The sequence below is a fragment of the Dermacentor andersoni genome, chromosome 1 (genome assembly GCF_023375885.2).
Source record: "Dermacentor andersoni chromosome 1, qqDerAnde1_hic_scaffold, whole genome shotgun sequence".
Classification (NCBI taxonomy): domain Eukaryota; kingdom Metazoa; phylum Arthropoda; class Arachnida; order Ixodida; family Ixodidae; genus Dermacentor; species Dermacentor andersoni.
Genome location: NC_092814.1, coordinates 30,828,101 through 30,844,479, shown reverse-complemented (window position 1 = coordinate 30,844,479; position 16,379 = coordinate 30,828,101). Strand labels below are relative to the sequence as shown.

At 40.2% G+C, this 16,379-nt stretch overlaps 1 protein-coding gene across 1 annotated transcript in view; it reads right to left on the bottom strand.

Annotated features, from left to right (window-relative positions):
- The window catches only part of DIP2 (disco-interacting protein 2), a 193,013-nt gene that overhangs the window by 111,054 nt on the left and 65,580 nt on the right, over window positions 1–16,379 (bottom strand). Inside the window, 5 exon segments of the mRNA XM_050194228.3 lie at window positions 193–250; window positions 384–439; window positions 2,565–2,705; window positions 9,588–9,824; window positions 10,836–10,964. Of these exon segments, the coding sequence (XP_050050185.1) occupies window positions 193–250; window positions 384–439; window positions 2,565–2,705; window positions 9,588–9,824; window positions 10,836–10,964 (621 nt within the window).

Below are 16,379 nucleotides of genomic sequence, written 5' to 3'. Positions count from 1 at the left end.
ATAAATTTTCACAGAGCAGGAAAGCTGCCTTGTAGGTTTTGCAACTCGTGTAGAGTCATTAAAAAAAGAGAGCAAATCTCCATATACATTTTAAGTGTATATAGTGTATTTTAAGTGTTGGCATACAGCGTATTCTTATGTTATTCAAGTAAAACACATACAGATATTTTAACATATATAAAATAATCTTACAGTCCATGTCAACTTCATCATCAACATAAAACTCTGGCAGTGGTCTCCTTTTCGGCCTCTGTAAGTAATAATATATGCAGTTTCAACACAGTTATTTCACATACTTTCACAGCATCGTCTCTTACCAATTCATTGTATTTAAAGAATAATAAACTGAAACTGAATAATAAACTGAAACTGATATGACAAACCTTCAAAGTGTTCAATAGTTGTTGTATCTTGGCTGAAACTTTCCATTTGCCAGTACCTGCCAAGCAATAAAAATGCAATTGTAAAAATAAGTTGCATGCAATTATTTCTGCAAATAAAGTGCTATAAAAGTAATATCCTGGAAATAACAATTTCCCACCTCTAGCTGAAAGGTTCCCAAATGAACTTTTCAACTGGGAATATGTGATTACTTCAGACCGAGTGTGAATCAAACAGATCGTGCAATTCGATTTGAGAATTTGATATTTAATTTTTAAATATTTGAGCATTTAATACAAATTTAAATATTTGGGCTTTTTTTTTGTCAGTATGGAATACCAACTTGCCCAGCATTCAGTACTTCTAAATGTTTGATTTGGTAAAATATCAGGCCTCAAAACTAGAGCCTGCACAAGGCTACCATCAAAACCTCAAATGATGGCTCCTTAATGGCAAGTCCACACAGATGCTTTTTGTCAGGCCAAATCAGTCAGGAATATTCAGACACTTGTACAAGTGTTGTTCAAAGTGAAGGTGTTTTTGTGGTGCAGGTCATTATATGTATTGGCATACACAACAGGAGCTTTTTCAGAGTGAGTGTGTGCTGAAATGAATTTCCTGTGGAAAAATTTGCACTTATTTCACAGAACATGCTTTCAGAATGCCTGCACATGTTTAATTGAAGTAAATTTGAAGCTTACTTCATCATACGATAACTGTTCAGTATTAAATTTGATATAAGAATTTCATCATTCAAATTCCATCAGTTACAATGCTGCATTACGTAGGAAGCAATGCCTCTCTTACTTAACATCATTAAACACTACATTTCAAAATGAGCTTCAAGTAAAGAGCCTGGTGATGAATGTGTGAATGGGTGCTCTATCAGAGCAACTCTACGAGTACTCCATTAGGATGTACTTGTCTTGTGGCAGTCTTCATCTTTGTGCTTTGTCTTTTGGCGCTGTTACAAAATGCAGTATTCTATTATTTTGTGCAGTTATGAAACTTGTCCTGTAGACATCAAAAAAAAAAAAAAGGACACGGCAAGCAGCCATGTTTCTATACAAAAATCCTTCATCTACCATGTTTGTATGATTCTACCATGTCTCCGATTGTAACGTGCGGTTATATTACCGGCTAAATATCCAAAAAATTAACTTGGTGTCGATTCTAGCATGCACATCAAGTAACGAAACCTAAGTCAACGTGTACCGTGTTGAAATACCTTTATGAAACTTTATACAAAGGCACACAGATATGTGCACTGCTGAATCTTAGCGGCTAGTTGCTATCAGAGTCCGACGACCTCCTTTTCACTGTCTACCGACCACAGAAAGTCATCTTCAGTTCCATCTCATGCATAAGAAATGCCACACATACAGGAAACTGGAAAGTGGCCACTGCAAACCAACGCATAAAAAAACAACCTCACTTTTTTTTTTATTTACATCATACTGCAGGCCATGTGGCCCAAGCAGGAGGGGCAAGGTAACACATAAAAAAATATGCATACAAAAAGCGGAATTGCAAAATATAAAACTTAGGAAAGGAAACAAAATAGCACAAAACAGCAATGTTACTTAGGAAATACCAATAATATCAGTTTGAATTGATTCAGGGGAGTTCAGATGATGGAAAAGGATGAGGTTCCATTCTTCTACAGTTCGAAGAAAGAAAGAAAATTTAAAGAGGTTTGTCCTGGCAACATAAGGGGAGAGAGCGAGGAGGTGGGAATGACGGGTTTTCCTGGATGCAGAAAGAGTTATGTATGGACGGCAGTCTGGCTACAGCTACTTTGCATTGAGCTTTCTTTTTCTTTTAGTTAGAATCGATTTCGTTTTTTATTTTGAGCAGAATAAGTTACAATTGTAACGTGCTTGTAAATTTGAACAGACTTTTTATCCAAAAAAGGTGCGCTTTAGAATCGTGCAAATATGGTACATAAAGGCACCTTCAGTTATGTTGGCACGACCTGCCCACTCTTCTATTTAGGCACTGTGTACCCACCTGCCCCTGTTATTAACAACTGGCGCACAAATATCAGCCAGCTAATTGAAGAAAACAGCACTGCCACATATGGCATGGCACTAGTAGATGCCTTTTAGCATGTAACATATAAGGCTCATACAGATAAGGCCAACTATGAGCTGGTTTCATCTATAGTAATTTCTCTGTCGTACCGTACTCCAGACCAGTCGCTGAGTGCTGTGTGACCCTCACAGAAGACATATGGGCCTGGTTGTATCGGTTGGCGTGCTCTGTTGGAGTATGATTGGCACTGATACCTGTGTTGGTGACATCAGGCTGCGGATTTAAGTCTGCTGCAAGAAAAAAAGAGACCAGACAGCACACGTCATGTATACATTTATAATTTAACTACAGATACTGCAATGCCAGACAATTCAGCAATACATGTATGAACTGTGGCTGCTTCATGTTTAGGCCTACTGTTCACCCATGCAATCCTTCTTTACAAAAGAGCAGAATCCCAATGGAGATGATATAAAAATGATCAACTAAATATGTTCCATTCCAAAGTGGTGTTACAATTAATTCCAGCAAATGGTTTTAACTGCTTTCAAAAGGGAAATGAGTTAATAATACAAGCTAGTTAAACCACTTCAGCAGTTTTAGTCGAAGTGGGGTTGAAGATGAACCAATAATAATACTTTATTGCTTATGAACCAACCCCTACTCACAAACAGTAACCAAGAAGGCCTGGGCTGGTTTTTATGTGAGCTGTAGGTTTTCTTTTTAGAGTGCAGCTCTTAGGCGCCCGTTCATGCATTGAGCGCCAGCATGCCTCATCCTCCCTCAGCGTAATCAAGCGAACGGGCACAGCAAACGATGAAAGACAGCGAGGACAAAGAGAGTGCGAGGAGGAAAGTGGAGGAAGCCACCTTGAAGCACCACCAGACGGTGCTCATGTCTGTGCATCTGCATGGCAGCAATGAAAAATAAACCTGCTATGAATAACTACTTAAGAGGAAAAAACGAAATAAGGAAAGAAACAATTTATGATGACTCAAAGAGAAGCTCTTAACTTTTTGAAGCGAGATCAGGATGCCTTAAAACGCACACTTATAAAGCGAGATACAGCAAGGAAGAAGAAGCATGTGCTTGCTGCGGTAAAGCTAGAGAAATGACGATACATGTTTTATTAGAATGTGAAGATATCGTCCCAGCGGTCGATTTTGGCCCCTCCGCCTTCTTTAAAGCCCTTGGGTTCAGCAAGAGCAGGGGGAAAGCAAACATATCTGCAGTAGAGTTTAGCAAGAGGCGATTGGAAGATTGGTGGAAGAAAAGTAGGGAAATGACAAACAACATAGACATACGAAAACTAAGTTCCCAACAGGGGTTCAGAAAACTTGATGAGAATTCTTCGTGTTTTTTGTTTCAATTTTTGTTATTATTCTTTAATATAGGTAGGACATTAGGCAATACAATAACAAGCGCTTGGTGGCAGAACCCACCACCCCATTCCAAAAGGGACGCTCATAGCATCCATCCATCCTGCGGCAGCGGCTGTGCAGGGAAAAGATAAAAAAAAGAGCCAGAAAGTTTGCCTTCAAGCACAGCGTTCGCCGCAGGAATTTCCCGGTAAAGATTAAGGTTGCATAATCTGCAGCTGCTGGGAAGCAGCAACTGTGTGGCCAGTCTATATACAGCGTTGCACATCCTGGCTCTGACAGTCGGTGTGGAGATCGCTGCGATGCCTCAATATATTGTGAAATGAAAACACATATGAAGCTGTACTCAAACTTCGCTTTAGGGACTATCGTAATCGTCAATGAATTTTTTTGTCCTTTGTCAGAGTTCTTGGGTTTTGGCCTGATCCATGCTGTTTTGTTCCTAGAAGTGGTACTTTGATACACATTTTCACTACCAGGAGTCTTTATTTGATAGATTGTCAGGTGTCCTAATATAGCACACATATTTAGGTACGTGAAACACACCATAAATTAGTAGAGCAGCCTATAAGTGGCCAATAATATTTCTTAGTACACGGTGGTGCTCTAGTCAGTCATTTATATCAGTGATCATTTTTATCAATACTTTCAACAAATTGACCCATCTTCCAAAATACACAAGGATATTACAGCGAAGGTGCATATGGCTAGCCAATTCGTCCATCCATCCACACGTCTGTTGGTCGAAAACTCCTCCGGCACAACCCCAAAGCATGTGCAAAAAGAAAAAAAATAAAGAGAGGCGCACGATTAGCTAACACCACCTAGATAGCACAAGGCCTGTTTACTCTGATCCATGACGTCACGCTACCTGGCCCAAAACTTTCATTGACAAGGCTGGCATGATGAAAGCGGTGACATTGAAATCACTGTTGCCTACTTGGGAGCATCCTCATTAGATTCTATGGCAGTCAATCCAGGTAACATGACGTCATGAATTGGAGTAAAAAGGCCTTGTGCTATCTAGGTGGTGTTGGATTAGCTGCGACAGTAGTGACATCGTTGCTCTCCGTTGCAGACGGGCGCGGGCGCAGCAGTTTCTCTCCGGCTCCGAAATGGGTAGGCCACGCATCATACGTACTCCTGAGGAGCAGGTGACTTTCAATCAGCAATGCCACAAGCAGAACCGGGAAAGAGCTCGTCTACGCCGTGCCGATGCTGCCACCCGGGCACAAGAACAGGCTTGTGCAGTCGAGCGCAAGCCGCAACTATGTACCGAGGTTCTGGCAGCCTACCAAGCCGTCGTTTAATGAACTGTCGGGATTAAGCCAGTGATAAACACCAGGGCCGCAAGTTTCAGGTTTGCTAGTTAACCATCTGTACAGATTGCTTGGGTGGTGATTTTTTTTTTTTATGTTAAGAGTACATTCTTCATTCAAACCAGCCAGACCTTTGAACAAATGGTTTGGGTGATCTATTTGCTTCTTTCGGATAATTTTAGACAGGCTCCACTGCTTATTTGAAGACTGTTGGCATAATTTGATCTGACCACCTCAATTAACTATCAGAATATGACAAAGTATTTGAGTGGCTGCAGCTTCAATGCAATATGGATGTGAGTGGAACTACGGCTCCACACAATGAGGAACAGCTGATTCCATCCTTATACTATGTCCTTACCCTTCAAGTTCACACTTTCTCAAGTACTATAAAAATAAATTGATGCCCCATTTTTGAACTATAATGGAACGATTGTACTCCAATTCATAGCCATAGTGGTGCAGTGGATATGGCAGTCTACAGCTGAGTACGAGGTTGCGGGTTCAGTTCCCCGCTATGGTGGCCGCATTTCAATGGAGGTGAAATGTAAAAATGCTCAAGTACTTAAATTTAGGTGCTCATCAAAAAACCTTCTTTTCTGTCCTTCGTCTTTTCACGCTGTTGCCCTGTTGAGTATGTACCAACTACCCCAAGCTGCCACAGTGTTTAATTTAGATCCTTCCACTAAGGCAGTGAGCAGCTTCAATATGTTAGACCCCACAATTTAATAACCAATCAATGACATCCCCTTATTTATGTTTAAAATGTAAATTCCTGCACAGTCACATCCAGTGGTCATGGTGCATGCATTTCTTTCCTTGACTATAGCTTACACTAATTATATATGATGCTCAGCTTGAACAGTGCACATGCTTGCTTTGAGAAACATTCCCTTCCACTCTGCCCACTTTCATTTTCTCGGGATACTGCAACAGTGCGCTAAGGTTCGAGCCGTGGCTACATTAGCTACATTTTGGCAAAACAAGACCATTTCTTGTGTGAAAATTTTCTGTGAACAACTCTGAGAAACTGTCTTGCATGGCACACCATGTACGTCACATGCTGCACTATACACACAAAACAGTGCACAGTCACTGTGTTGTGCAACTGCAATGCACTGTTTTGACACAATTTGTAACAATGAGATGTAGTAATGACAGCCTTGCTCTTACTCATTGGAAAATGCAGACTGGCAGAGTCAAAAGAACTATATCCCAAACTTCAGAAGAACTTCAGTATGGCCTAGTTGGTGTTTACTGCATATCACATTGAAAGAAAGGCCAAGGCTGTGTTAGATTCGGAGATAGATTTTTTTTATAATTGGTTGTCCCACTAGGCTGATGAGTGTTCTTGGTTGCTGCGTTCTGCGCATGTTCTATTTGTCTATATATGCCCGCGGGTTGCCGTGAACAAACCAGTTAAAAGTTACCGCCCGTGTCGTTTTTGTGTTCTCTTCCGCTGTGCCAGTCTTTATTTGTGGTCAATATGATATGCAGTAAACACCAACTAGGCCAAACTGAAGTTCTTCTGAAGCATATATCTCGTGCAGATGGCCCTTCTTTCTATGTTCCATCGTCTTTCATGTCCTCAAACGAAGAATCACTCATCAGTTACATCGTGGCGACTACCTGCCAGGCAAAATTCATTGGCTTCTGTATCAAGCGCAGCCTGATCCCTTTGGAGCTGAGTGCACTGTTTGGGTGTGTTGTTTCGTCGTGGGGTTATATTAAGCACCTATGCAAAATTATCCGGGCAGAGTTTTGGCGGCAAGTTAGACTGCTCAACGATTGGCTTCGCATCATATGCTTTTCTAAAGCTACAGAATGGCATGCCAAAAAGGATTTGAAGTCTGCTAGACGTGCCTCTCATCAGTTGACGGAGTACTACTGGCACCACATGGTTGGTCATTTCCTTAGGGCATGGAACGGTATGAGGACTAGTCAGGGACAAGGAAATAAGCCGCTTGAGCTGGGATGCTTGTGCGCAAGCATCCCAGAAGACGTGACCGCCCTGCTTGCTAAAGCACCGAAGTACAGTATCGAGCATCAAGTTCCTGCCCATGAACTGGCTGCTCTGAACAGGCGGGTGGCGAAGAAGGCTCCGCAGGATCACCATGACAGGTACCTGTTGGAAGGTGTTGTCTGTCTTAGCGGGTGTGTCTCGAAACCGGCTTCCAATCGAACAGTATCTGCCATACATAGCACTTTGAAGTTTTGTAAAGACAACAAGCTTGTACTTTTAAAAGGAGACAAAGAGGGGGGTTTCGTTGTGCTTCCGAAGGGCATGTTTGGTGTTAAAGCCTCTGAGGCACTGAAGAAGAATTTTAAACCTATTAGGAACTCTGAAACCAGAGTAAAAAGCAAGGTTGTAAGAATGTGTAAGTCTCTTAATCTCGATAGACTAGCTAGGGACATCAGTAGCGGTTCAGGCACTGTGCTAAGTGTATTCTTTACTGCGAAGACACATAAACCCAGCATTCCATTCAGGACAATAGTTAGCGAGCGTGGAACATGGCAGGTTCAAGTTAGCCGCTTCATTTTAAAGAGTTTGAAGACGCTTGTTATATCCAACCGCTTTGTTACAAAAAGCTCTGACGAGGTTGTTGATTTTCTAAGGGCTAACCAGGACATACGTCCAGCTTTTTCAGTAGATGTAGAAGATATTTTCTACTCCATTCCTCATAAAGATCTGTTTGTTGCTGTGAAGATGTGTATTGAAGAAAATGGCACTATTCCCTTCCAGAACGCAGCTGGTATCTCGGTGGAAGATTTTTTTACGCTTTTAGAAACCTATCTCAATAGCACTTTTATCAGTTTTGACGAACACTTCTTTCTGCAGAAACGTGGAATCTGCATCGGCTCATGCATTGCACCGCTTTTTTTTAGCTACCATAGACAAAGCGCTTGATCAGGCGTTTGGGGGTGTGCTTTTAAACATTTTAAAAGTTTTTAGATATATGGATGACTTTTTAATTGTTTTTAACGGGCAAGAAAGTTTAACTACTTGTGACAGCATTCTAGCCATTTTTAGACAACTCGGTAAAGGGCTTTCTTTTACTCACGAACTTCCACATGACAATTCACTGCGTTTTTTAGACCTATGCATTTCCTTTGCTAAAGGCCACGCGTGCTTGCAGTACTTCCCTCGGGCACAGAAGGGTTTGGTGCCATACGACTCTTCCCAATCAAAGATTGTAAAACGAGGAGTAGCGATGCTCTGCTTAGAATCGGCTCTCCACAAGTCGTGTGTGCACAGGATGCAGCTTGTCTTTGACAATCAGATTTCACGTCTTAAGACGGCAGGGTTCCCTGACTCGATGGTAACGCCAGTGGTGGAAAGCCTCCTGCAGAAGGTTCTAGGAGAAAAGCAAGGGTGAGGACTACTATGGCTGTAAGACCTGAAGTGGTACCGTATATTCACAGGGTCACTCACAACCTAAGGATAAGGAAGGTGGCAGGCAGGTTTGGAGTCCCCCTTGTCTTTTCAGCCCATTTTAAGCTGCCACGGCTCTGCCCTTGCACCTCCCGTGATCCTAAAAGAAGGCAAGGCTGTGGCAAGAACCAAACCAAACCGTATGCAAAATGCAATGCAGGAGTTGTGTACGAAATCCCCCTGGTGTGTGGCAAGTCCTACATAGGGCAGATAGGATGGTGCATGAATGATCAAGCCAGAGAACACGAACAAAAGTTAACGAAAGATGAATTGGCACACTTGCCTGCTGCACCGCAATGCCTGCCCCTGTGCACCACTTTTTAAGGAGATAAAGATTCTGGGGAGAAGCCAGGACCAGACTGCACGCGAACTGATGGAGGCATATCACATAAAAAAGAAAGGCCAAGACTGTGTTAGTGACACTTCCATTAGGTTGTTTCAATCGGAGATAGATTTTTTTTATAATTGGTTGCCCCGCTAGGCTGATGAGTGTTCTTGGTTGCTGCGTTCTGCGCATGTTCTATTTGTCTATATATACCCACGGGTTGCCGTGAATAAACCAGTTGAAAGTTACCGCCCGTGTCGCTGTCCCCGTCTTTATTTGCGGTCAATATGATATGCTGTATCCCAAACTATTTCATACATCATTCTTTATATTTCAGTGTTCCAGCATGAAAAGACAGAACAACAAAAACACACATACACACACAGGCACCAACTTCTGTTTATTTGGGAATTTCAAACAATTAATTTAAGCAGGCAGATAAAGTGGACAGGGGAAAAAAGTATTTTTGTATTTTCTCCCTCTTTGTGTGCACATTTAGAGGTCTAGTTTGATGTTTAGAAAATATCCAGCTGGAAGTCAGTGCCTGTGTATGTCATATATTGCTTTCGCTGTGCTGTTTATTTTCACTTGAATACAGACTTTTCAATGACAGATTGTGATTGCTTGACCCACTAACTCTGTAATTTTGTAATATCTTACAGCTTATGCTGCAAAATCCTAGGTGCACGAAACAAGACGACAGAAAAGCATCTCACTGTACTCGCTGGGTGTGAGGTTCTGCATGACATCAGCCAGATGTGACACACCATCCATGGTTGGTCGATCCGACCCACGACCATTGCTACAACGCAGGGCAATGCGAGGTGGTGTCTCTCGTGGTGACGAGGCTCCTGATGTGTCTGATTGAGGTGGTGTAGGCAGCGGACGCATTAGCCTTTCCTGCTCCGGTGTGCTGCCTTCATTCAGTACGCTGTCGTCGTCACTTGAGCTGTCTGCATGTACAAGCAGACCACAGGTGGATGAATCACTCGCATTTAATAGTGTGGGATAACTACAGTGACCTGCACAGCGTTCAGTTGTAAGTGACAAACTGCCTGGCAGATTTTACTCCAGCCAATGTCGACATTAGATTTCAACACTTCCTTAATGACTGATTGTTCCCCTCTAGTTTCAGGGCTAACACTCTACTTTTTCTAATATTAATAGCTTTTAAGTGAAAGCTAACTAAAAAATATACACCCTCGAAAATAAAATTTATCCCTGATGACAGTATAACCATTTGGAAGCATGTGTATTGGCAGATTTCTTTTTACCTAAGTGGGTGTAAGCTTTGTTCAAAAAGTAAATACTAAATAAAAACATTAGCAGCACAGATTACACTGCCTTACACATATTGGCAGTAAGTTTATTCACGCTTGAAGAGTTAATCAAAATAGGAGCACTGTTTGAAAATTTGGCCCTTCAGGGTAGCGTCCCCCTTTAAAGAAGCACTAAAGAGAAACACAAAATCAATTTAGGCTAATAAAGTACCATTTAAAATTTCTGTTTCATGCTAATTTCACACAAATAAGTTGATTATTATAAGAGAAAATGAAAGTAATAGTTCTAATTTTTGACTTTTTCTTTTAAACCTCAGTGTCAGTGTGTTAACGCGACGTCACAGATTTCAAGGCATTTTTTTTTCTTTGGGCGATTGTAGAATAGCAAAATTTTTAAAAACTTGCCAAGTTCAATTTATTGATCTTTGAGAATATAATGCAGGCAATCTGTGCCGATAAAAAAATAACTAGGCCTGTGCAGCCACCATCAAAATTCATGACGTCAGGTAAGCTGGTGGTGTGTTGCCAACCACATTTCTTTGTTGTGTTTTTTGGGGCATACCAAGCCTCTTATCATGGCAAGAGTTCTTTCTTTAGCATTGTAGAAGGCCAATTAACTAATACAGCTAGAATAATTTTTCTCATTAGTGTGCGTTTAGAAAGGAAATAGTACTAATGACACACCTGAAGGATGGCGTTCCCTAGATGGTGACGTGGTCATCACTGAAGTCCTCTTGGAAGGCATTGGAAGTGATGGTTTTGGCTTATTCTGCATTGCAGCCAAAGCCTGCTGCACAGCCTCTTGTCTGACTTCTGAGCATTCAACAAAACCAACACAAACAACTTGGCAACAGCAACTTACTTCATACTACATTTATCACTAACTGCTTTACTTTGGCATGTGCTAAACAAGCAAATTAAGATGTCTTAAAGAAAATACCGCAACTAAATTCCCATATTAAACGAAATGTCAAGTCGTTATGACTAAATCTGTCCTCATTATATTTATTGCGTTCTGTTGCACATGGCACACAATATGGTAAACTTTCAGTTGTATGAACGTCGGTTTAACGAATACTTCAGAATAAAGAACTTTTAGAAAATCATCGTCGGTTTTTCTATGCATTCTATGCGAAAATCTTTCAGTTAAATGAATTTATAAATAGCAAATATTTCATTTGAATGAACTTGACCAGTGGACCCTGGCAACACTTCGTTTGAAGACTATGTGCAGTGTGACAGTGAGCTCATTACCGGTGCTGAAGTATCATATCTGGAAATTATTTCCATTATTCATCCCGAAGAAAAGTGCGACGAGGAAGATGCAATGGCAGAGGCAGATTCAAATCCTTTACTCTAGCCGAGACTGTAGGATGCCTTGGAAAGTTGCAAGACTTTGTGTCTTGGCAACAAGCTGTGCCGGAGGAAGTGCACAAAACATAGAATCTATGAACAGCTTTGTTGCTTCTTGCACTTTAAGAGCACCAGTGCAAATGAAAATTGCAGACTTTCTTTTTTTTTTTTTTTAATGAGATGGGCAGCAATGTAACTGTTATGCACTTCATATATATTGATGTACATAACCCCATAAATTGCATTTCACACTTTTGACTCAATATCTGCTGTTGCCCTATGCTGTTCCATATTCTAGTGAATATTCAGTTCAGTGAACTTTCAGCTCAGTGAACTATTTCCTTGGGCCCCTTGAAGTTCACTCAAGTAAGAGTTCACTGTATATGTACCAAGCATTTCTGGCAACTTGAACCAAACTTTTTTAAACGTTGTGGAGCTCTACAGAAATGCCCCCTGGAAATGTTTCCATCAGGTTACCTCTTACATCTTCCTTTTTAGCCGAGTTCTGAAGAATGCCAGTGCAGGTGTTGTTTGTTTAAAACAAACTCTAGAGTTGTACAATCTATATTTGAGCCAAGGTAAAAAGAAGCTGATAAGAGGGAACATGAATACACTTGCACTGAAACTTTTTGACAGGCTCTACAAGTTTTCAAATAAGTTTGTTTTTAGATGAATCAGAATCTACATCCATATCTGCAGCCTAAATGAACCTGTAGCAGTACAACTATCGCCTCCAGAGCCAGTGAAGAAGAAGATGGCTCACGTGCAGGTAGTGGAGAAAAGGACACGCTAGTGCGCTTGACCTCCGCCGCCGCGATATCGGCTGCTCCCAAGATCTCGCGGCGCCATGGCTGGCTGGCCTAAATAAGCAGTGGCCATGGCGGCTACCTTTTTGCAACACCTCTCGTAAACTGGCGATTCGGACGACCAAGCCCAGCCATGCCAGCATCAGCGCACCAACTCTACTAAGGCAAGGTTGACACCACCTCTCAAAAACCCATTGCAGGTTAAAGGTCTGTCCCTGGAATCTATAAATTGCCCCTGTCCTCACGAACCAAAACCCACATATTTCCTCATCTCACCACTCCACATAATCCTTTGCTGCTGTAAATGGTGTTTCTCCTTCTCTGATATGTCCAATTCCACATTGTGATCTCCACTAGAATGACATCTGCATAACTGGTCTTAACTAAAAATATTCAGAACTACCTGAGATATGACGAGGAATGTATTACACACCTTTCCATACATGAAGTAAAACTCTGGTGCAAGTTACTGAAACACCTGTTACGTATAAACAATGTCATATCGATAAATTCTAACTTTATGGCATTGATATGACTATCCAATGAATTTCATTTTTACCCTGTATATGCCAGGAGGTATATAAAGACATTAAGTAGCATGGTCGTATAAATCTGAAATTTTAGCACGTGGTATCATTTTGCAGTTATATTTTGGGTCTGTGGTGACAAATTTAGGAGTCCTGATCACATGCTTCATGTCCTGTCCTTGTACATAAGGCAAATTCAAACAACTAACAGGCAGATATCTTTAAAACCAAGCTTATTTGCGAGCAAAATGAAAGCTTCTGCCTAATATGGTTATAAGCATGCTATTTAATAGATGGGCCGTACGCAACAGTAGAGCAAAATAAATAGCTCAGTGGCTATGACGTTGCGAAACTGAGCATGAGGTCACGAGTTTGATCCCAGCTGTGGCGGCTGCATTCCTATGGAGGTGAAATGTGAAAATGTTTGTGCACCAGGCATTAGGTGCACGTTAAAGAACCCCAGGTGATCAGTATTTATCCAGAGCCCCCAACTACAACATGCCCATAAAGGTTGTAGCTGATAAAGAGCATTTTAGAGCAAAATAATATATTTACAGAACAAAAATTTGCGCACAAATACCAAAAATGCACATGGTTTATTTTAGAACAATAGCTACCATTGTACTGACCAGAGTACATAACAGTGAATGATCTATAACTTTTTAATGGCAACAATGACCAGGGCAATGTAACACAAAATGGCATAGAGCAATAGACAAATTAATTATGTTAATGTTTCAAATGGTTATTACATATAGACGAGAAACGATCATACTATATATATATATATATATATATATATATATATATATATATTTTTTTTTTTTTTTCATGGTTTACATACATTCTATGCATTGAGACTGGAACATGCTTCCAAAAGAAGTCACGAATAGGCACTCGGTCGACTCTTTATCCGCTGTTGCTTGTCATTTATGAGAGAAGCACGCGATTGTTAAATCTTTTCTTACTTAAAAACAAAATTGATTTTTCATGTGTGTACTGATTGTAAGATAAGTGCTTTCTTTTCAAATACATAAACCTTTGATCTTACTATATTTTACATGCCTTTATCTTGCTTGTTTTGTTCAACTTGCATTCTTATTAATCGGCACTATTGTTCTGCACAGTTGCATACAAGTACCTTTGCTTTCTTGCTTGTTTTCACTGTGATTGAATTGTATTTCAACATTATTTTGCTTCATAAAAGTGCCCTTTTTCTTTTCTATGTACCACCCCTGCTTTGATTGCCAAAAAGCAGCTGGCAGTATTGTCAAGGGAAAAAAAAGAAAAAAAAAACATGCATTCACAACCTTTCAAGTCCTTTTACAAAGCTATTAAGTAATGCTGAAGTGAAAAGCCTCTAAAGGCATACATGCGATAAATGTAGTGAAGCATACACATCTTTTTCCCATGAGTACATGCATAGAATCAATAAAATACCCCTACCACTCGCCAATGTCTGAACATATCAATGTTGCATGTACTAAGCATTAAAATTTAAGAAAACTGCCTCACAGAATTAAGTGAAATTTTGAAGTAGCTGGAACCTACTGAAAATTAAAATTTAAAAGCTTGCATGACTGAACAAAACTTCCACAGAAGAGCCTCTTGCATACTGAATATTTTCATAACTTTAAAGGCAGCAGAACTTTATAGTGTCAAAGAACAGCGATTTGACTACCCTGCACTTTTTCATGCTTGCGCATTTCAGCGACTGGGAAATGTGAATGATGAACAAGCAGCTTCTTAGATACTGGCACAAGAATTTTCGCCAAACCTGGCCATGAAATAATGATAAGACGACAGTAACCGACAGCCAAGCTAAAGAATGTGTGAGTCAAACATACAATAAAATAAACCAACATGCATTTGATATGTACAGCAAGTGGTGTAATAATAGCATAAACTGGGTAGTGACGATAATAATAATGCTAATTAAAACATATTCATGCACATTCTCAGTAAATAATGGATAAAGAATGAAAAACATGTAACATTTCATGGAAAGAAAACAAAAAGTACACATTAAAATGCTGTATACACAGTGCACACATCAACACAAAGTGCAGTAAAAATAAGTGGTCTGTATCTGCTCACGGACAGAACTTTGCAAAAAATAATTTTTAATTTCTAATAAAAAACACGGCAGTGTGACAACAAATAAAGCCTGAAGACACATTTTTATTTTATTGCAAAGCAATAAATGTGTAGCGGCAGCAGCATCAAATGCGGCAGCAGCAAATGAATAGCTACTGCTGAACGATTACCAGACAGTGGAGTATCATAGCGTGACCAAAAAAAAAAAATGGGGGGGGGGGGGGGGGGGGGGGGCATGCATACCTCACATTCAATGCCTGATTGCAGTAGCTCAGTTTTCTATAAAGCAACATCAAGGCTTGGCAAGTACAGTATAATGCAGCCTACAGCTTCACCTTATCTGCTGAATAAGTCGATTTTTCTTTAATATGCTTTTAAAACACCTTTTGGATGCCTGTGAAAGCTTTGCGAAATGCCACATGATACCTAGTTATAAACAACGTTCATTATCACAGATCATAAGCAGTAATAATAATATGGTAGCTTGCTGTGCCTTCAATCACAGCTTGTAGTGAATGGTATTTACAGTACACTTCCCAATTGCGTGGAGAGAAGTCAATTTCTTAGTTTTCTTTTTTTTTTACACATTATTACTTAAGCTAGAATTAGAGGCTATGCAAATTATCTTTGAATGTTGACAGACATCTTAACTATCTGTTCTAATATGTCAAATGAACAGACTTGCTAAATTTTTGTCCTTGGTAAAATAAAACACTATTCCTGCAAGCCCTTTAGCCGAGTTCAACAACTTATATTTCAATTTTGATATTTCTTTTTGACAACTACATTTAATACAGAAGTGCCACATGCAACAGTCAGTACAAGCATGACAGCTGAATCTCTATCTGACCCCTTGAATGTATTAATTTATGATCATGGTACTGCCTTACAGAATTGAAATTTCGGCCAGCTACGCAAAAACATGAGTAGGCACAACTGCAAAATTTCTTTTGCATTAAAGAGCTCCCGCGTGAATCTAACAAATGGTATATATTTTAAAAGTGTAGCTGGTATCCACCTTGATTCAGCACAAACCTACACAGTAAAACCATACAGATTCCTCAGAAATATGTTCCTACATTTTTCTAGTTGCCAATTCCCACCCCCACTCCCATCACAGTGCAACATGAAGCATCTTGGTTCACTAACTTGGTAGAGAGAGTGCCACAGAAAGGCAGGGGTGCTGGGTTCACCAGGACTAATGAACCAGGATTAATGTCCTTTCAACTGCAAAGCTTTGCTTTAAAAAAAAAACGGTACAAATTTCCTTTGTACCCTTGTGCTACATCAATGTGGGTGCCAACTTCTCCTTTTATGAATTCAACTTCCACTGGGTTCCTGCAGATTTTTTTTTTCATATTGAAATTGCTTTTGTATTCTCATGAGAATATGCAAAAAAAGCTCGAAGTACCTAATTGCAGCACTCATAGCTCATCGTTGTGAAG